Here is a 21,462-nt window from a genome sequence, read left to right on the forward strand (position 1 = left end):
TGTTTTCTGTTGCCAGGCCCTGAACATCATGAAAACTATGACTGGTAAGAAAATAATGATCATCTCTATAAAGATGTTAAAAACTTTATTTCAAAAACAATATGTTATCATGAAAAAGGGTCATTCTCCCAAGAGGACATAGTGATCATAAATGTGTATGCACCAAAAAAACAAAGCTGAAAAACATGTGAAGCAAAAATGGAAAAAAGTGAAAGGGAAGAGGAACAAATCCACAATTATAGTTGGAGACTTCAAGATACCTCTCTCAATAACTGACAAAATAACTATATAGAAAATCAGTAAGGATATAAAGAACTCAACAACATTATCAGTAAATTTACAGAATGATCCACCCCACAACAGCATGTTGTCCATTTTTTCTGAGTACCCATGGAACACATCCAATATAAACCATATCTCAAGCAAACCTCAACAAATTTAAAAGAACTGACATTATACAGAGTTTGTTCTCCAATCAGAATAGAATCAAACCAAAAATCAATAACCAAAATAAAAATCTCCACACACTAAGAAATTTTAAAAACACACTTAAAAAATAATCCACAGGTCAAAGAGGAAGACTGAAGAAAAAAATCTTAACTACATTGAAATGAAAGAACATAATACCGCAACATTGCAAAATTTGTGGAATGCAGCTAAAGCAGTTCTGAGGGGGACATTGATAGCACAGAGAGATTCTTTTTCTCCCTAAAGAGAAGTCAATATCTCAAAGGCAGGATGGCACATGAATTAGGGCTGGAAATTTGCCTGACTCACTGAATCAAAAATATCTCTCAGATCCAAAGTTTGAGTGATGTACACTTTAAAATAACATTAAGGGGCTGGGGTTGTGGCTCAGTGGTAGAGCCCTTGCCTAGCATGCATGAGGCACTGGGTTCAATCCTCAGTACCATATAAAAAATAAATAAATGAATATATAAAAGTATTATGTCTATATGAAACTAAAAACACTTTAAAAAGAACATTAAAACCTGAATATAAGCTGGGTGTGGTGGCACATGTCTGTAAGCCCAGCAACTTGGGAGGGTGAGGTGGGAGGATTTTAAATTCCAGTCCAGCCTCAACAACTTAGTGAGACCCTGTCTCCAAACAAAAAAATATTTAATGGGCTAGGGATGTGGCTTAGTGGTTAAGCACCCCTGGGTTCACTCCCCAGTACAAAAATTAAAAAACTGAATATATCAGGAAGCTGAAGAATTTAGACCTCTTAAATTTCACTGAATCTAAAATCAAAAACCTAATTTGAATTGAGCTCTGGATCTACCTCAGACTGATTAAGTTACTTTGAAGAAGCCATTCAAATGTTCTACATCTCAGTTTCCTCATTTATGAAATACTAAGATGTTCTATTTCTTAAGGATATTTTGGAATGAAAGTATATATGAGTTGTATTTCATAAATAGCAAAGCTCTGGATTGGTTTGCTAGAGATGCAATAACCAAATACCACATACAAGGTGGCCTAAAACAACAGGAATTTATTCTCTCTTGATTCTGGAGGCCAAAAGTCCAAGGTCCAGGTATTCAAAGGGCCATGCTCCTTCTGAAGCTTCAAGGCAATGATGTGTTCCTGGGCTCACCCCTGAGTTCTGCTCATTTGCTGGTGATCTTTGGCATTCTTTGACTAGTAGATCTCTAGTCCATCTCCATGTGGTGTTGTCCCTGCTTGTATCTGTGCCCAAATCCCCCACTTTTATAACACCAGTCGTAATGGAGTAGGGGCCCACCCTACTTCAGTGTAATCTCATTCTCCTCATCATATCCCCCAAAGAGCTTACTTCCAAATAAAGTCACGTTCACAGGCACTGCAAGTTAGAACTTCAACATGAATTTGGTACAGGGGCATGCAATTAAACCCATAGCAAGCTCCCTGCCAATTTTATGCTAGAGAACTGTAGTCTTTATTATTGTCCTTTTTGTTGGCTACAGCCATAAAATGTACATATATCTCAACCTTGGAAGCCTCCTTGTCAGTCTGCCTTGATGGTGATGGCATGGAGGTATACTGCTGTCCCTGGGAAGGTGTGTACACACCCACATGTGGACACAGTGTTATTGTCTGGCTCCAGTCTGTGTGCAGCCTTTCTGCCTGGTCTTCAGTGTAAATGCAAGCCCAGGCCCCCAGACAGGGCCGGCCTCCTCACCACATCCAGCCCCGAACCACCCAGGGATCCTGTGGCTCTCAGTGCACATCTGTAGATCTGTCCAGTGGGATTCTGTGGAGTCACCCAGGCACCCCATCCCTTACAGAGGCGTGCTCTGTTTGTCTCCCTCCTCCCTGACAACAAGCATTCACACGAGGCTTTGGTTTCCTCAGTAACCAAGGCCTGCAGCTGACTGGTCACAGAACCCGCAGCAGAGGTGTCCCAGGGACCACCAATGATAATATGGCAGCTCGTCCTCCTCCTGCCCTTGCCCACCTTTTCTCCTGCAGCACCTGGAGGATAGCCAGCCGAGGGAGACAGGTGAGGCCAGCCAGGCCTTGGAAAGCACACTCCTGGTGCACCAGGAGGCCATGAGAGGTATCCAGGCACCAGCCAAAGAGGGCAGAAGGTGAGAGTGCTGAGGATGGGTAAGAGGGAGGCTGGAGGGGTTTCTGGCAGGTCTGGGGGTACATTCTCTGGAGGAGAATGGCAGAAACAGAGGCTAGGACAGGGAACAGCAACAGGACCCAGCAGGCAGCCTACATGGAAGTAGGAGTGGGGGGCCTGAGGGTAAATGAGGGGCAGTGGGAGATGATGCTGGGAGGGAACCTGGCAGCAGGGCCACAGAATCTTAGGTGTCAAGACTGCCAGACAGCACCCTCAGGCTTTAGGGTACACTAAAGCACAGGAGGCAGGTATTGGAAGGCAGGTTTCTGGACCCACCTGGGAATTCAGCGTCTTTACCTGGAGGAAAGAAAAGGCCACCAAAAGTGTGGAATGGGGAGCCTCTACACAGGGAGTCCTCCTGAAAATGGCAGCAGCCATAGAAGCCAGTCAGATGACCAGAAAGATGCCAACTGATGCTGGGACAGCAGGATGTGCCATGGGTGCTGCCCATAGGCAGGGGGCTTCTGGAGGCTGGCCCAGTGCTCAATTCTCTCTGGGCCCTGGCAGCCTTGCTCAGGGCCAGGTATACACTGGGTGTCATGGAGGTCTATGTGGAGTTACACAGCCACCTCAACTTCACATCCTTCCTACAGGAGACATTTGTAGCATGCCCACAGTGCTCAGGCCCAATGCCAGCCACACTGGAGCACAAAGGCATCCGTAGCATCCATGAATTAGTCAGCTGGCCAAATGCAGAAGGAAGCAGACAACGGAAGCCCCAATAACACAGGGAGGAGGACAGGGTGACACCTGAGGGTCATGCCCAGTGCTGTGAGGCCAAATTGAAGGTGGGGAGAGCACTGCAGATAGGAGATATACTATGTGCCAGGCACTGAGCCACAAAGTGACCTGGCGAGGGAGGGTAAGAACCATGCCTGGTGCAGGCCCAGGGGCTTCCTGGAGGGAGGGGGCTCATGCTGAGTCTCCCTTTCAGCATGCTTCACAGCCCTGTCAAGAGTCAATCCCACCCCCCTGAGTTTCTCACCCTCTTGTCTTCATGACAGCTGGGGCAGGAAGCAGTGGGCACAGGAAGTCAACTTCGAAACATTTCCCTAGCAGGATGGAGGAACATCATGAGGAGTCGAGGGACCTGGACACCAGAGGGAATTCCAGTATGCTCACCCCAGTACTGCCTCTCAGAGGTGAGTGAATCCTGCCCTTATCTCCAATGATTTCCCTATACAGCTGCTTCTTCCTCCACAGAAGGGTGTCAAGGGCACAGGGCACCAGGTAGTGGCCCAAGAGCTCTGATCTTGCCTGGAGTCACCCACCACCATATCCCACCTACAGACAGCCTCACTATGAGCTGCCGAGACAGAGGTCCCAGACTCTCAGATTCCTTCCTTCCTGGGGTCTCCCCACATTGCTAAAGCCCCTCTTGGAGCCAGATACCAACATCACAGGGGAAGAAAGGATTCGTGGAGCCACTGCAGGCAGGGCTGGGGTTGAAAAAGTGAGCATGCCCCTGGCAGACAGATGTGAAGGGCCACGTGCACAGCAAGGATTTGAGGGGGTGTTGAGAAGGGATGAATGTGTTTTGCACATGAGATGGATGTGAATCTGGGAGGACAACAGGAGGACTGATTAGGCTAAATAGTAGCCCCCAAAATATGTGTCTACCTGGAGCCTCAGAATGCACCTTATTTAGAATAAGACAAAGGGACACCAGTCATCCTGGTACATTCTGGTAACGGCCAGTTAAGAGCTGGGCTTAGAGGAGGTGGATGGGGGAGGCCAGGTGGTGAGTAGGAGCTGGATCATTCAGGATCTGTGAGCTGGACTTTGTCCTCAAGGCCACAAGGGGCCATTGAGGGGCCCTAAGGGGAGGAATAGCTGAGGCATCTGTCTCAGGTCAGTCAAGCTGGCCTTGGTGTGCAGGTGGGGGCAGGGATGGGGGCTGGGCCTGGAAGCAGGACACACGGAGGAGCTGGTACAGTTGTCCAGGCAAGAGAGGACAGGGTCTGGTAAAAAGCACCAGAACCTGGCAATGGGAGGGGGTAATGGGGAAAGAAATTGAGGGTGTCTCAAGCTTGAGGTGTGGAGGGAAGACAGTGAGCTCACTTTGGGATGCACTGTATGTTAAGCACCGTGGACTTCCACATGGCAATGGCAGTAAGAGCTGTGAGCAAGGACACTCAGGAGACACTGATGTCACAGTTGTCACCCAGGAGAAGAGCTGAGGTCATCCAGTGGTGGCATGTAGAGGGAGACAAGAGAAAAAGCATGGAGCCTGAGAAAGAGACTTGGGATAAATGGCCAGAGAGAGGAAAACAAAAGCAGGAGCATGGGAAGTTGTAGGAGGTGAGGAAGGGGAATATTCCAGAAGGAGGGAGTGGGCCACTGTTGCTGAGAGTTGGAATAAGTGCAAGACTGAAGAAGGCCCTCTGGACTTAGCTGGGGGCACCTCAGCAGCTGGGAAAGACCAGCCTCAAGGCTGCACCTGTAGATGATTTCTTCCAGCTGAGGCAGCATCCAGGGAGGACTTGGGGAGGACTTGGTGAGGACAGGCAGGGTGGGCATATTTGCCCGCTGATGTAAACACGACAGGGTGGCAAGGGAAAGGAGGAGGCCAGTGTGAATGGGGTGGGGGGCATAAGTGGAAGACCAATTCAGGACAGGAATAGGACCCCCTGTCCCCTGCATCTGGCTGCTACTGGTGCCCAATAATTCTGGTGGCAAAGTCCAGCTCCAGCCCGGCGCTCCCTGCTCCTTGGGCCTCCTGCCCCTTGCCCATCTGAACTATCAGTCATTGCAGGGATCAGCAGCATTGGGGGAAGGAGGCCATGAATCCAGGGCCAAGGCCTCAGGAGTAGACCCGAAATCCAGGGATAAAAGAGAACACCTTTCAGAGCCCTGCACTTTGACCACAGAGGAACAGGTCACATCTAGAAGCCACCACCTAGGAATCTAAGTCTTTGCTATAGCTTCAGCGGATTCCTTGAGGCTCTGGAATGAGGCTGTGAGGGAGGGGTTCCAAGTGTATTACAAGGATGCTCACCTGCCAGCCAGCCCCAGAACATCTGGGGAGCTCACCAGGTTCAATACCTTCCATGTTTGACTTCCAAGTATTGTCTCGTATACATGCAAGCGAAGTGTGTTCCAAGCTCCTGAAGAAACATCCATCACAGCACAATTTAGATGGGGGAGAGGGGCAGAAGAACAGATGAAGGCCAACAGCCCTGTGCCTTGTCCATCCACTCTAGGCTGGCCCAGCACTGAGTGGGGACCCAGGTTCCTGCGCAGATACTAGGAAACAAGCCCTAATGCTGAGCCGTCTGTGACGTCTTCCTCTGGCTGGCCCTCACTGCTCCATCTGACTATTCACATGTCCTCTAGGCTTATAGCCTTGGAGACCCTATCCGTGACCCCCCAGTCCCTCTGGAACTTCAAAAACCTGCAGTTCAGGCCTCAGGTGCCATGAGAAAGCCATGGTTCCTGTGGCCTTGGCCAGCTCTCTAACTGTGTCCCTAGGACAAACAAGACCCTGTGTTGCCCTCATGGTCCCATCCCATATCAACCACAGCAGCTCTCCTCCCTCCCTCCATTGTTAGAATGAGTCTCAGGCCACTTCGGCAGGTGGTAACAGCAGAGTAACCAGTAGATGGAGGCCCTCCTCCATCCCCCAAGCTACTCCTAGAACCACCATGCCCTCTGTTTCTCTCCATAATGAAATGGCATTTGGGCACAAAGTACACAGGGACAGAAGGGAGGAGTGCTGAAGATAGTTAGTTACCTTGTGACCTGCAGGCAGGACAGCAAGGATCCTGGAAAGAGTTCCGTGACTGGAAAGGCCTGTCCCTGAGCAGTGGGCTTCAGCTGTCCCTGCTGAGGGCAGGTCTCTGACCCTGATCTCCCAAGGATGTGACAGATCCCCCTGGTTTCACTGCTACCCCGTCCTGACCTGCCTCTCTCTCCCCACCTTCTCCCTGCCTAGGAGCTGGCCCCAGGGGCAGGCAGGTCATATGGTGGCACATCTGCACTCTCCTCACTCTCCTTGCAGAGTGCTCTCGGGATGCAAATCAGTTAGTGATGTGGGAAGCAGGTACTGAGGGGTAATAGCTGCTCTCTAAATTTAGATGGGAAAAATCCCCACAGAGTTGGCAGAAATATCCTGAGCCTTCCTGTGGAGAGGGGGCAGCAGGGCCCAGGGTAACAGGGGAGTAGGCCTGCTGGGTGGGGGTGCACCTACTCCAGGGGCCAGTCCCTGTCCATGGCAGCTTTAGCCTGGGGCTCCATCCTGTTGGGGAGACTCAGGCCCCCTCAGGCTCTTCTGTCAATTTGGATTGCGTTCACAGCTCTCCAGAGCCCACCTGCAGCCAATAGCAGCCTCCTTCCTTGCTATAGCTGACTGGCTGGGATGCCAGGGGATTGAGGTGTGGGCCAGAAGCTCCCTTCCTGCCTGGGCCCACATCTGTGGGAAAGAATGGCCTGAGGCTGCAGGCTGTGCCCCAGCTGGTGGAGGCTGTTGCTCTGGTCTCGGCTCATTGCCTGCTAATTGTGGGCCTCTGAGTGCCTCACCTCTGTCTGTGCCTCAGTTTCCTCATCCATAAAGTGCATCAGGAGCTTCCTGGGGGATTCAGTGAAAGCGTAGACACCCTGTGCACCACTAGCCAATGGTCACAGCACCACAAATCAGGAAGCTCTCCTCCATCCCCCAAGCTACCTGCTTCCAGCATTATACAAGGGACCTGCAAAAGAGTCTTCCCAGCATGCAAGGAGGGCTCCTCCTGAAGTTTGTGAGCTTCCAGTTGGAAAGTTTGGAGACAGTAGTGCTTCAAAGGGCAGCTGGGCAGCATGCATAACAATGAGGTGGTATCCCCTCACTCCAAGTCTTCTCCCTGGGGACTCCTGGCACCCGAAGCCCTCCTTCTGACCCCTTTGCCACTGCTCGCTGCAAGGTTTTGGGCAAGTTTCAGGATGGGCAGGACTGGAGCTGGGGGATTCCTTGACCCCAGAGCAGCCAGCCTGAGAGCTCAACCTTGGTCTGCGGGCAGGAAACAGTGCTGGGAGGAGAAGGGACAGTGGCAGTGAGACAGCCAGATGAGCCAGTAGGCAGAACATTTGCAGGTGCTCAGCACTGTGACAGAAGGGTTCAGAGGCAAAAGTCCTTGAGGACGGAGATGAGACGACCTCCCCAGGAGCCCCTTCCCCACCCACCCCCATAGACATCACAGCCAGGAAGAGAGCTTGCAGTAAGCTCCTGCCTGGCCCACTCATGGCCACTGGCTTCATGTTATCTTGTTTCCTCAGCTTGACCAGCAAGGCACATTGCTGGCGAGAGTAGGGGGTGGGGGACATGGAGATATGTGGCCAGAGGCCAGCAGGCCACTCACAGAGGCCTACCTCCTGGGCCAGGCAGAGCAATGGGGTATCTCAACAGGGGGACTGGGTACCACGCAGCCCTCAGAGCCCCCAGTCTCTCTAGCCCTGTCCTTCTGCCCTTGGTGGTTCCCCTTTCTCCTGGCCCCATGCAGCCCTCCACTTCTCTTGGATAAGGCAGAAAGTCACTGGCTTCCCTGTCCTCTCCTTCCACCTTGTGTGGCTGCAAGCTCCTCATCTTCCCTCACCTCCCTTTGCCTGTCCAGCCAATGGGCGTGGGCTGCTGGCTCTCTCCTGGTAAAAGGATTATATCATCTGTAATGTATATCCAGACACACGCGCTGCATCTCGGGAGGACAAGACAAGGAGAGGGAGCCGTGCAGCTGGCCAGAGGGGCTTTATAACCAGGTTATTGAACGTGAACCTGAGCCTCCTGGAATGGGGGTGTTAATGGCTCTTGAGGTCCTGGCCCCCAGAAAGCAATCACTGCACAGCCTGGCTCTCTGTGTCCTGCCCTCCCCTCCTTTCTCTCCTCTTGCCTCCCTGCTGTCCCTGCTTGGTGCTCTCACCCTTGGGGCTCAGCTGCCTGGTTGGCCTGCCTTTGACCCCATCTGCAAGTGCAGCTTTGGGAGCTGCCACGGGGCCATTTTGTTTAAAATGTCTAGGTGTGGTCATTTTGCAAGTCACCAGGGGCAGATGGAGTACTTCTTAACAGGGCTAGAATATGCTCCTGAAGGCATAGCAACTGGTAGCAAGACACATCTAGAAGATTCTAGCTGAAGCACTGCAGACCAGGGAAGTATGCCAAGGGAGGAGTTGAACTGGGCACAATGGTGGAGCAATGGTGGCCAAGAGCAGTTGTCATATTAGCAGATGGATTCAGCTACAGATATTGCTCTCTGTAAGACCCAATGGTTACCCAGAAATAAAGCTTTGGGTGTGTGTGCACCCAAGTGCCAAATTCCCAGATGAGAGCAAGGTTCTACAGAGGAAGCAAGAGGACTGGGCCCAAGGTTCAGATCACAGCACCACCTCGCACTGAGGAAACTTTATTGAACCAGGAGGAGGGTAAATTTGTCCCATAGGGAAATGGAATGGACAGAGCCCCAAAGGCAGACAGAAGCCTTCATGGCTAACCAACATGGGAAATGTGCCAGGCCCAAGACTTTGGTGGCCATTGCCTTTCTCCAAAGTCTCACTTACCAGAAATGTGGCCTAGAGTTGGGACCTAAAGAAGTGTGCCTTAACAGGTTCAGATGCCTCAGCCAAAGGGCCACTACATCAGAGAGTGTCAGAACTGGGCCAGACACCAGTGACACTGCCAGACTGAAGACCTCTTCATTCCAAGCAAGGCCCACCTTCATGACCCTTCAACTTTCCCAGGGCTGGCAGTTCCTGGGGCTCCTTTCAGGGCCTTTGGTGAGTATCTGAGAGATTCAGGAGGGCACGGGGTCAGTAAGAAGTGAGATGGCCCCTTTCCAAAGGCCAACCCCAAGGAAGAGAAGGGAAGGGAGTGACCTACTGATATCCCGGAATTAACACTGAGTGCCTGGGGCTTCGGGGTGGAAAGGGGACCATGGAATGGATTGAGGGACAGTGTCACAGAAAGGATGGGAGCTGGAGCTGGGGTTGTGGCTCAGTGGGAGCTCTTGTCTAGCACGTGTGAGGAGCTGGGCTTGCTCCTCACACCACATAAAAATACAGTTATAAAAAGTTGAGGGAAAATATTTTTTAAATAGAAAGGATGAGGACTGGAACTGACCAGCCACCTCACTCTCAGGTTTCTTTCAGGAGCATGCAGGACCCGAGCTGTAGACCTGCTTGCTTCAGAGCTGGGGACCCAGCTAGGCTCTTGACTCAGTGATAGGAACCTGCACTCACTCCAGTCTCCTTCGAGTCTCCCAGCCCCCAACAGGGTGAAGGCTTGGGCTTTCTAGCCAAGAAGTTGATGTAGATGAGAAGAGGGGCCCCATTTCCCAAGGCTGAGGAGGCCAGTGTCTTTCAAGTTCCCAGGTGTCTTCGGACCAGCCCAGCCCTAGACTTTTTTCTCCTCCAGCAGTAGTGGCTCTTGTTGCTTGGAGAGCAGAGACACTGTGGAAGGACTGCGGTAGGAGCTTTGCAGGGGTAGGGGGTCAGGGCAGCACTATTCAATCCAAATGCCCCCCCCCCAGCCTTTCTGCCCTGAGTCACTAATGTGCAAGATGGGGAGGGGGGAACCAAACTACCTAGAAACTCCTCTGAGTCAGCTCACCAAGCCTTCATCAGGGCCCAACTGAGTGTCCAGGTCATACACACAGCTGCCATATGTCCTCTGCATATGGGAGGAGCATGGGATGGGGGTTAGCCAGCCCCATCATTTTTGTCTTGGTATGCACATATTTATCATATGTCCACAGATAAAAGAGAAGGGTCTGACTGTGGTTGATTTCTTAGAAAAGGTCCCATAACTTTGGAACAACTGGCAGTACAGGCTGTCAAAAGAATACCGGGTCCAGTGGCAGGGAGCCTACACAGACAGGATCACACACTTGCCCATGTGATGTCATTTTGGCAGGTGCAAGCCCAAGTCCTGAGCACTTCAGCTGCCTGATGCTGAGGGAGAAGAGTGGAGCAGGCCGTATTCCAGAGAGCAGGCCCAAAGGCCTAGGGCTCCAGAGCAGAAAGAAGTTGTAGGGCTTTGGTCCTCTACCTGGGAGGGCGGAGCTGCTGCTGAAGCTGAAGAAGTGAAGAGGGGCAGTCAGGGCACACAGGCAGGGTGGACATGCCAAGCTGGTGGTGGCCAGACTCTGCCTAGACTTGCATATAGTGGCCTGACACTGGAGCAAAGTCAGGGGGGCCTTTTGAGATCATGGGATCCCATCTCTCCCCAAATGTACAGACCAGGAAACTCAGGCCCAGAGTTGGAACAGGGACTTGAGCACCAAAGGCAAAGCTGCTGGCTTCCTCTCTTTTCCAGGGGTAATGACTCAGGGGAATTCAGCAGTGCTGCAGACAGGAGCCAGGCAGCCAGGCCTCCCTTGGCTGCCCCTCATCCATGGAGATGCTGGCATCCCAGCCCTTCCTGTCTCACCCTACTCTGCTATCTCTGGGCAGAGAAGCCATCCCTTGATAGCCCCGAGTCACAGACTGGTTCTCAGCATCTCCCCAGCGCAGGCCTGAGCCCCTGCTGACCCACAACTGGCCTGAAAGCAGAGGAAAGACTGGGCTTATGCCCCTGCCTTCTGCTCCCCCACAGCCAGAGCCAAAGGCTTGGAACCCTGTGGGTCTCCTGTACCCACACTGGGTTGAGGCTCTAGGCTTCTGAACTCAGCCTGAGCCCTGTGTGGCTCTGCCATTACATTACTAGACCACGGCATGGAACCACTGCCTCAGTTTCCCTAGTGTAGCATGGGAACAGTCTGCTCTGAACTCACAGAACTGACCTAAGGATAAAATGAGGTCCCAACGTTCTGGCTCCACCCCTTCCAGGCACTGAGGTTTACATGGTATTCCTATTAGCCAAAATCTGACATATGAGAATAAGAAAAGACACCGCAGGACTTGGGGTGGGGACACTTGCAGCGCAGTCGGCCAGAACTTACACCCTCTCCACTGTGAAAGCCAGGGGTGGCCCTGGAGACCAACCTATGCCCGGTCTTCACCTCTCCTGCAGGAAGCAGGGATGCCAGTGTAGACTCTGTAGAGCAACCTCCCCTAACCCAGGCCCAGCGTAGGTCAGGGCCACCCCACCCCACTTTGGTGACTGAGATCAGGGGGCCCCCGTGCGGAACCGCTGTTGGGGGCTGGGGGCTAGGAGCTGAGGGCCGCGGGGCGCGTCGGGCAGGACGCGCGGAACCGGCAGAGGCTTGCAGGTGGGAGGAAGGCGGATGGGGGCTTGGGAGGCGGAGGGAGACGCTGGGCAGGCCGCGGCCCCTCCCCGATCCCTCCCTGCGCGCCGGCGGCGACATTGCCCCTCCTGGGCAGGGGGCGGAGAAGACCGCGACGGGAGGGGAGGAGGCGGTGGAGGCGGAGGCGGGATTTGGAGTTTCCCTCCGCAGCAGCGGCGGCGGCGGCCCCTAGGCTCCAGGCGAGGCCGCCGCCCGGGGCTCTGGTGGCGTTCGGCAGTGGCAGTGGCGCTTCCCGCCGCCCGAGCTTCGGAAACTTCCCAGTCGCGACGCACGGAGCGGGTGCAGGGATCCGAGCCTAGAGGAGGTGAGCGGAGCACGCGGCACCCCAGGCCCCCCACCCCACCCCCACCCGTCCTGGCTGCCCCCCGACGTGCGTTCCTCCACCCTGCACCCCCAAAGTCCTGTCAGTGCACAGTCCATCCGGGGCGACGCATTCACCCTTGCAAGACCCATTCGGTTCTGCCACCACATACCCCGTACCCTGCCAGTGCACCTCCCATGTCCCCTGCCAGTTCAACCACCAGATGCACAATCACGCGTGCACAAACCACGCACCATGAACCCAAGTCCCTGTAGTACACACACCAATAGCCCCTGGCCCACCACTCACCCACTGTCCCCAACTCTCGCCAACACCCATCCCAGACCTTGCCACGCCCCAGTACACACCCAGGCGCGTAGACACTGCCAACACATCCCTGCTATATCTGCACGAACACAGCTCCCCCCACCATGCCCTCACCATCTTAAACTCCCCATATGCCCATTACAGACACCCCACCCACGTTCCCAGCCCAGAAACACTGCAATCCACCCACCCGAGAGCGAAGTCCCAACACAAACCCACACCCCAGTGGCTGACACTCCCCACTCCCCAGGCAGGCACTTCCAGCATCCCCAGCAAGCACTCTCATACACCCCAACATGCACGCACACCTGCTTGATTGCATGCTCTCCAGCATCATGCCCCGCCCCCATCGCAAATAGCCCTCAACACTCCCCCACCACATCGCTGAGTTCCTCCCACCACTCCTCCCCAACACCTGGCAGAGGGCTCTAGAGGCTGCAGCATTTGGTGGCATCTCTGCCAGGCACCTCTGGCTCTCCTTCAGCAGCGGCTCACCAGCCTAGGCACTCCTCACCCTGCCAGGTGCCTCCCTAAGCAGACCTTGAGACTCCCTAGTGACTGGCACGACCTCTTCCCTAAAAGATAAAGAAGGCACTTGGGGCCCAAGGTATGGTACTTAGATGTGGAGGCGAGGGGCTGCGGGGATGGGGGTGTAGAGAGAGGCGGGCACTGAAATGGAGGAGGCCCAGCTGGGCCCAAAGGAGTGCCAATTGCCCGGCCCGCACGTAGTGGGTTGGTTTCACGAGGGCTGGAGTCCTCGTGCACTGTTTGTGTCCCTGTCTGCGTGTGTGCTGGGGGGAGGGCTGTGTGTGCACGTGTGCTTCTGCGTGTCAGGGAGGAGTGTGTGATCGGCAGAAGGAAAAAGCAGGAGCAGCACCCTCCTGGGCTCCCCCAGGCAACAATTGGTTTCATTCATTCATGCCTTCTTTGTTAACGAGCATTTCTTCGGTGAGCTCCGGGCGCGTGCCAGGCCCTGCACTGGGGGCTGGGGCCAGCTTGGGGCCGGGCACACACCCGTTCCTGCCTTGGAGGAACTCCCAGTCCCGCGAGGAACCCGACCAGGAAAAGCAGCCATCCCCAGCGGAAAGTGGATTTGGTGGAAAAGACACTGGATTTGGCAGGAATGCTGTCGCTGGGAGTTGTGCTCCTAGCCATGTGACCGGGCCGCGACAGCCGAAATCCTGCCACTCGGCCCGGCGGGAACGGTGCAATTGGCTGGAGTCGGGGGGGGCGGGGGAGGCGGGGCGCTGCTCCTGGGAGGCTACCCGGACCCGAGAGCGCACGCGGCACGCGCTGGGCCTGCGGGCGACGGCGTCCGGGCGACCTCCAGGGGGCGTTGGCCCGGCCAGGCGAAGGCCAGGGGTACCCAGCGGGGGCGGCGGTGGGCGCAGCGCCCATCCTGCGGTGAGCTGCGAGCGCGCCGCCTGGCTCCGCCCGCCAGAGGGGGCTAGGCGAGGCCCGGGCGCGCGGCTGTCTCCCGTATCACAGCCCGCCAGGGGAGCAGTCGCGGGGCGGGGCTAGCGCCTGGGAGCAGGCGCTGCAGGGGGCCTGAGTAGGGGCGGGCCCGGCGAGGGTGGGGGGGAAGGGGGCCGGGGCTTGGCTGCACTCAGCCCTGCAGTGCGGAGGTGGCAACAGGTTCCCATTTGTCCTGTTGCTGGCGTTGCGCGCGCTGCAGGCGCCGGGCACAGAGCACTGCACTGACTTTCATGATTGAGAGCCCCTCACCCCCTTCACTCCCTCCCGTTTCCCCGGTAGGAGGCCTCACCAGCAGGAATCTGGAACAAGGTGTAGGGCAGCCACTCTTCAGGTGTTAGGAGATGCAGGATTGTTGGAGTCTAGACTTTCCTTTCCTTCGCCATTGCAGAGGTTGCTTTCCTCCTCGTCCTCATCTCCCTCCCCCTCCAGCTACAGTCACCTCCTCCAGGAAGCCCTCTCCAGACAGCAATGCCTGGGCACCTCAGAAGTACCAATTTCCTTCGGGTTGGCGATTCTCTCTCTGAGCACACTGAGCCCCCATGACAGGGTGGATGGGACACGTGCCTCTCCAGACCCCCATGCTGCTGCTCCCCCATCCACAATGTGACTAAACCCCAACCCTGCTTGCCAGGCCAGGACATTGCAGAACTTCCGTGGTGCCTTCAACTTCTGTCCATCCTAAGGTCCCACCCACAGCTGCAGTGGGGTCTGGAAGCAGCACATAGGCTGGGTACCCATGGCCAGGTGGCAACTAGTGCCCGCGTCTGTCAGTGGAGCTACAATGTGAGAGATGGAGAAGGTAGAAGGCAGAGTCCCTCTTCCAGGAGTGCACTGTGAAAAGGGGAAATGGGCCATGCCACAGCCTAAAGCCATGAGGCCAGGGAGCACCAAAAAAGGACCCTACAGGCTGGCCCAAGGAAGGGGGCTGGAGAAAATGCAGAATCTGGGCAGGCAGCCTATATGTACTAGAGAGGCCTGGGCTGGGACCCCTGCCCATAGGACTAGAGGGGCATGGCCCAGTCACCCAGATCCCCTGCATGCAGGTGTTGGTACTGTAGAGGAAGGGACATGGTGGGTGTGGCCAAAGATGAGCCCACCACCTATGGCCTAGGAGTCTGAAGCTGACAGCCCAGGGCAGGAAGGGAGGGAGAAGGCAGGCCTAGGTCCCATAGAGGTGACCTAGCTTTCCGTAGCCTGCTGCTTCCCTTAGCATCACTTCACATGATGTCTCATCTTACCATGTGGTTCATGAGGGAGGCTTTTCAACAGGCATGGGAACGGCCTGCAGTAATTTTAAGTGTTGGGCTTCTTGGTGGCTTTGCGTTTTTTACTTCTTAGAAAAATGTTTTGTGGTACCCATCCTGTGTGAATAGGCCTGCTTGCTTTTATTTAGTTCCTTATGGTAGATTCCCAGAAGTGGCCAAAGGTATGGATTTTTTGTCTAGCTCTTGACGTACATTGCCAGATTAATTTCCAAAAGGACCAAAATCACCCAGCAAGAGAACAGCATGCAGTTTCTCTGCAGCCTTGCCAATGCTGGGTGTTCTCATTTTGAGAACATTCTACTAATGTAGCAAGTGGGAAGTGTTACCTTGTTTTGCTGTTGTTACCTTGTTTTTTGAATTGGCTTTCCTTCCATGACTGAGATTAAATCATCCTCCAAATATTTTTTACCCCATCACATTCCTTCCTTCATGCAGTTTGCAGTCTTTTTAAGTTCCTTATCGATTTATCTACCAGGGTCTTAACCTTTTGATTATTTTGTATGAGCTTTATCTTATCTGTTGTATGTTTTCCTTCAACACTGTTATTTGCTTTTGTTGGGCTTTAAGCAGAGAAAGGACACATAGCCAGATGGGGCATTTTAGAAACCTCTTCCAGCCCTCCTTTCATTGTCTCAGCACTTATCATCCCTGATATTTTGTTCAGTCTCTTAGCTTATCGTTGATCTGTCCTGCTGGTCTGGGAGGGAGCACCAGGCATGCAGGAACCTTGTGTGTCAAGCCTGTTCATCACCTGTGTCCATGGAAAGGATGGAGGCGGACAGCCTTTGTAGAATGAATGGCATTCTGGCACAGGACAAGGCAGGGTGAAGGACAAGTTGATGCAGGAGGCAGGGAGACCATTTTGAAAGCTATGACAGTGACTTGGCCAAGAGATGGTGAATATGAGCCCACAGCCAGTGGTGCAAACAGAGGGATGTGGGTGGATAGAGATTTTGGTAGAAAGTACTTCCCTCCAGATGGATCTGTCCAGGAGGTTAAGGAAAGGAGGCAGGTGGAGGAGTCAGGGGTGACTCCTAGGCTTAGTGTGATATGGGTGTAGTGTCTCAGTTTAAGGCTGGGTGCTCAGAGCTCCTGGGCACCTTTACTCAGGCCTGGGCAAATGAAGGCCTTATGGGGATAGGGTGCTGAGGAGCTTCCCTGTGCCTGCCTACCCCACCAAGGAGTCTTGGGCAGAGCTTTGGACCCAAGATAGCAGCAAGTTTTCTAGTCCTGCTTCTTCCTCTCCTCCATGAATTCAGGGACAACCCCACAGCGGCCCAAGGTGGTGGCTCTGATGAGCCCATTATACGGATGGGGCCACTGAGGTCCCGGTGGGAAATACGGTGGTCCAGGACCACTGAGTCAGTTGTTGGAAGCAGCTTCTGGAGCAGGAGCATGGGGCTTTTGTCCCCACCCCTCCCCCTGCCTCCAGGGGCCAGGCTGGCGCCGGCCAGGGGAGCTGTAACTGGTTCCCTGCTGGGCCCCTGACCTGCCCTTGGCCTCTGCCCTGACCCTGTCCCGCTTCGGTGGAAGCCCCAGCTCAGCCTGCCACTCGCGAGTCCCACCCGACTCCTTTCTCTTGCACCCGTTGGCTCGCCGACCCCTCTGGGCCCGCCCCGCCGCCCCGCCCCGGCCCGCCCCTCTGAGCTGCTACTCCACGTCCCGAGGCCGAGCCTTCCTAGGTGGAAGCTCAGTCTTGCTGCCAGGAAGCTGCCGGCGCCCGAGCTGCGCGCGAGGCTTGGTTTCCACGTGCGAGCCTGCTCCGCCACCCCGCCTCCTCCTGGCCGCCGGGCCTGGGGACTCCCTGCTCTGGGACGGCGCCCCGCGCCCTGCCATTGCAGTAACCCTGGCCGGGACATCCACGCGCGGCAGCCTGCCGCCAGATCCAGGTCTCTCTCCTTTTGTTCTCTCCTAGGGGGGAGGACTGGGGCCGGAACAGCTACTAGAGGGTTTGCCGAAGCCGGTCACCTCGTCGCCCCTTTTCCCTGGGCGCGTCTGGCCGTGGGGGAGATCGAGGCTTTGAACCCCATTCCTTCGCACGCACACACTCCCCAAAGTCGTAAGCTCGAACTTGGGGCGTGATAGCGGGCAGGCCCAACGAAGGAGCCAGAAAGGAGGTGTGAAGGAGGTGGCTAGGGCTGGGACGCCCCGGGAGGAGCCTGGAAGGGGCTGTTAGACACCCGCTTGTCTTCTGGGAGACCCTCGCGCCTCCCTAACCCGGGCAGGGAGCAGCGCCCCGGCGCCCGAGTGGCTGCCGCGGTGCTTTTCTAGGGGCGCCTTTTTCTGTGTTCTCGCTGCGGGTGGGGCGCGAGGAGAGGAACGGGAGGTGTACGAGTGTCCCTGCGAGATTCGGCGCCCGCCTTCAGGACTTGGGGCTAGCTTTACATCTCAGCGCCGGAGCGGTGGTCCGCGGGGACCCGAGCTCACACCGCGCGCCTTCCCTCTCTCCGCAGCGCCTGCCCGACGTGCAGAGAACCGCGCGCCCATGGAGAGCCTGGGCCGCTCGTGCCTGTGGCTTCGCCGGGAGCTGTCGCCCTCGCGGCCGCGGCTGCTGCTCCTGGACTGCCGCAGCCGCGAGCTGTACGAGTCCGCGCGCATCGGCGGGGCGCTGAGCGTGGCCCTGCCTGCGCTGCTGCTGCGCCGCCTGCGGAGGGGGAGCCTGTCGGTGCGCGCGCTCCTGCCAGGGCCGCCGCTGCAGCCGCCTCCCCCTGCCCCGGTGCTCCTGTATGACCAAGGCGGGGGAAGGCGACGGCGCGAGGGCGAGGCCGAGGCTGAGGAGTGGGAGGCTGAGTCGGTGCTGGGCACCTTGCTCCAGAAGCTGCGGGAGGAAGGCTACCTGGCATACTACCTGCAAGGTAGGTATAGAGTGGACTTGGTGGGCACCTGCCAGGGGAGGACCCCTGCCTAGGGAAGCAAGACCTTGCCTTCCAAGGGGATTCATAATTAATTTGACCTTGAGTAAGCCCCGTCTATTTTGTCTAAAGTGGAGGTGAGACTCCCTCTCCCAACAGCTACTAGGCTGCTTTCAGGGAGGGGAGCCTGATCATGACCTTGGGCAGGTCCTTCACCCTTGAGAAGCCCCAGTTCTTAGTCTAGAAAATGGGGAGAGCTGGGCAGAGCTGACCTAGTTAACAGGATGCTCAAGAACAAAGTCCTACGTTTGGGATCCCTGTGTCTGGCCAACAGCTTCCCCACTTTCCTGGTGCTCCCTGCTCCTCTGTACCTCAAAGGAGGCAGAGGCCAGACAGCAGGAGGGAAAATCCCAGGCCCTGAGATGGTGGGGGAAAATCCTGGAGAAGGTGTGCAGGCAGGAGAAGGCATGAGGACAAGAGACCAGCCTCCCCTGTAGTCAGGGCAGGGCCCTGGATGGGCGAAGTGGAGGCAAGTTGATACAGGTCTGTTGGCCCTGTGCAAGCCAGATGCCCCCTCCCCAGAGGCCCAGTGCAGGGGCAAGGTTCCTGTGAAGCTATAGAGGCAGCTGTCCCCACCTCCTGATCAGTTGGTCACCAAGATAGGTCAGTTGGGCTGTAAAGAGAATATATAAATATAGAAAGTGTCAGGTTTCCAGGTCCCCACCCCCAGCTCAGGGAAATGATCGAATCTGTAGACGAAAGAGTTGCTGGCTTCTCAGGACTTTGGAATCATTCAGATGGAATGTCATACTCTCTCCCAAGCTCCCCATTTCTTGGGGTCCCACTTCATCCCTTAGCGTTCTCCTGGCCACACCCGATCAGGAGATGCCCAGGTAGAGAACTGACACCCAGACCTTTCTTCTTCTTTAACTGATGACTGCTGTCCTCAGTTGAGCCCTCACATCTGCCTTGGCTCTCAGCCCTGGAGCTCTAAGATCCTCTTGGGTGGCTCTGTCAGGACCCAGCTTCTTGCGTCTCCAGTTGCCACAGTGGGCACTTGTCATCCAGTGCTGCATGAGGATTGCTAGGGCACCCACAGCGTACCACACATGCCCCCCCCAGTGTAAATGAAACGCCCCTTGGCTCTTTTATTCCGTTTGGGGAGATCTGCAAACCCCCTAGGTTGTATAGGGCCAGCTCCCTAACCCCTGCCAGGGGCACTTGGCTGCTCAGGGAGCCAGGTCAGCAGGACCCTTTGCTTCTCCCTCCACAGGTGGCTTCGCCAGATTTCAGGCCGAGTGCCCTCACCTGTGTGAGACCAGCCTCAATGGTGGTGCTGGCTCAAGCATGGCCCCAGTGCCCAGCCCAGTGCCCGTGGTGGGACTGGGTGGCCTGTGCCTGAGCTCCGACTGCTCTGACGCAGAATCTGAGGCTGACCGCGACTCCATGAGCTGTGGCCTGGATTCGGAAGGCACCACGCCTCCCCCAGTGGGGCTGCTGCCATCCTTCCCCGTCCAGATCTTGCCCAACCTCTACCTGGGCAGTGCCCGGGATTCAGCTAACTTAGAGAGCCTGGCCAAGTTGGGCATCCGCTACATCCTCAATGTCACCCCCAACCTCCCTAACCTCTTTGAGAAGAATGGTGACTTTCACTACAAGCAGATCCCCATCTCTGACCACTGGAGCCAGAACTTGTCCCAGTTCTTTCCAGAGGCCATTGCATTCATTGGTGAGTCTGCCTTGCCCTCTCCTTCCTTCCTCTCCACTGCACCTCACCTCTAGCCTCTCCCATGTCTTCTCCCTCTCCTTAAGAGAATTCTTCCCAGGCTTACCTGCCATTGCCAGAGCAGGGATAACCCTTCTAGGGTGGGGGTGGACAGGGCTCAAGCCAGCTCCAGAGCCTGCTAACAAAACCTCCAGGACTCTGAGGGCGGGGGGTGGGCTGCAAGGGCCCTTCTGGAAGACCACCTGGCTATGGTCTCACACTGGTCCTTGGGTCACCGTGGCTCTGCACTCCCCCACCTAGACGAGGCCTTGTCCCAGAACTGCGGGGTGCTCGTCCACTGCCTGGCAGGCGTCAGCCGCTCTGTCACCGTCACCGTGGCCTACCTCATGCAGAAGCTCCACCTCTCGCTCAACGATGCCTACGACCTGGTCAAGAGGAAGAAGTCTAACATCTCGCCCAACTTCAACTTCATGGGGCAGCTGTTGGACTTTGAGCGCAGTCTGCGCTTGGAGGAGAGGCGCTCCCAGGGGCAGGGCAGTGGGGGCCAGGAGTCTGCCACCTCTGACCCCCCCTCCTTTTTTACCACCCCCACCAGCGATGGCGTCTTTGAGCTGGACCCCACATAAGACCATGTGGGACTGGCAGGGCTGGTCCCCACCCATGACCCCACACCCAGTGGGTGCTCTAACCACCCATATAGTAGGGGAGAAGGGGGGAGGGGACTCAGCCATAAGCAGGGGGGTGGGGGGTGCTGGGGGAGGGAAAGCTCAATACCTCACTCGGGGGCGGTGGAGCAAGGCAGGGGCCAGAGCAAAGATCTGCCCTACCCACTCACAGCCTATTAAACGTGCCTAAGGGCCGGCCCCAGGGCCATCGGCCTTACCCGTGCGCTTTCGGGTGGGACCACGCTCCAGAATCTGCCTCTTCTGCGACTGTTACTTTACTCTTTTGGGGGTGGGGTGGGGTTCCCTATCTGAAGAACCATTGCAGGTGGCTGCCTGTTCCCTGGGGCCCTGGGTGCTCGCCAGCTCAGCTAGGCCCTGGGCCTCCCTGCTATTTCCCCCTTCAGGAAAGTTGTGTGCCACTTCCTTTGCTCCCAGGCCCTTCCCTGTCCCAAATGGCCACTTGTGAGGAGGGACTCACCACCACCAACAGGGCAGTCATCTCCCTGCTTGTCTGTCAAGGGCTTGGGTCTCTTAGGGCTGAGAGCCTCCCAGGAGATGTGGACCCAGAGATGCAACAACTGCCCAGCCTCCACGGGGACAGTCTCTCTGGAGACCTCCACAGGGACAGTCTCTCTGGGTGGCTTCTTACTGCGCCTGGGAGCCACTGGGCGGGTTCCCGGCCACACATCTGGCACCCTGACTGTTTCCTTCCTCCTCCCCCAGATGTCTTGACAGGATCACTGGGGCTCTTTGTGACTGAGGGTGGTCAAACTGCCACCGGAGGAGATGGGGTCTCAGAGCAAGAGCTGGGAGGGGAGGGAGGGAAGGATGAAGGCCTTGATTTTGCTGCTGCGGGTCCCACAGCCGTGTTGGGGGGGAGGGGCCAAGCTGCAGACACACACGGTCATTCATTGCAGGCCACACCCCTTGTAGGAAGTGTACGTGTGCGCGCACGTGCACATCCAAGTTCACACATGCACACTAGCCTCCACTTACACGCTCGCCTGGGGCTGGCAGTCCCATCGCCCCCTCA

The 21,462-nt window shown here is 55.9% G+C and overlaps 1 protein-coding gene across 1 annotated transcript; it reads left to right on the top strand.

Annotated features, from left to right (window-relative positions):
- The first annotated feature begins 17,671 nt into the window (after positions 1–17,671).
- On the top strand, positions 17,672–20,390 carry Dusp9 (dual specificity phosphatase 9). The gene is made up of 3 exons (XM_027921657.2): positions 17,672–18,041; positions 19,312–19,767; positions 20,065–20,390. The coding sequence occupies exons 1-3, from the start codon at positions 17,672–17,674 to the stop codon at positions 20,388–20,390; spliced, it is 1,152 nt and encodes a 383-aa protein (XP_027777458.1).
- Positions 20,391–21,462: the final 1,072 nt, after the last annotated feature.

This window comes from Marmota flaviventris, chromosome X (assembly GCF_047511675.1).
Source record: "Marmota flaviventris isolate mMarFla1 chromosome X, mMarFla1.hap1, whole genome shotgun sequence".
Classification (NCBI taxonomy): domain Eukaryota; kingdom Metazoa; phylum Chordata; class Mammalia; order Rodentia; family Sciuridae; genus Marmota; species Marmota flaviventris.

Excerpts from the sequence above, each read along its gene's own strand:
- Dusp9 (XM_027921657.2), top strand. The coding sequence starts at position 17,672 with ATGGAGAGCCTGGGCCGCTCGTGCCTGTGGCTTCGCCGGGAGCTGTCG. Across the intron at positions 18,042-19,311 it reads CCTGGCATACTACCTGCAAG|GTGGCTTCGCCAGATTTCAG; the intron begins GTAGGTATAGAG and ends CTCCCTCCACAG. Across the intron at positions 19,768-20,064 it reads AGAGGCCATTGCATTCATTG|ACGAGGCCTTGTCCCAGAAC; the intron begins GTGAGTCTGCCT and ends TCCCCCACCTAG.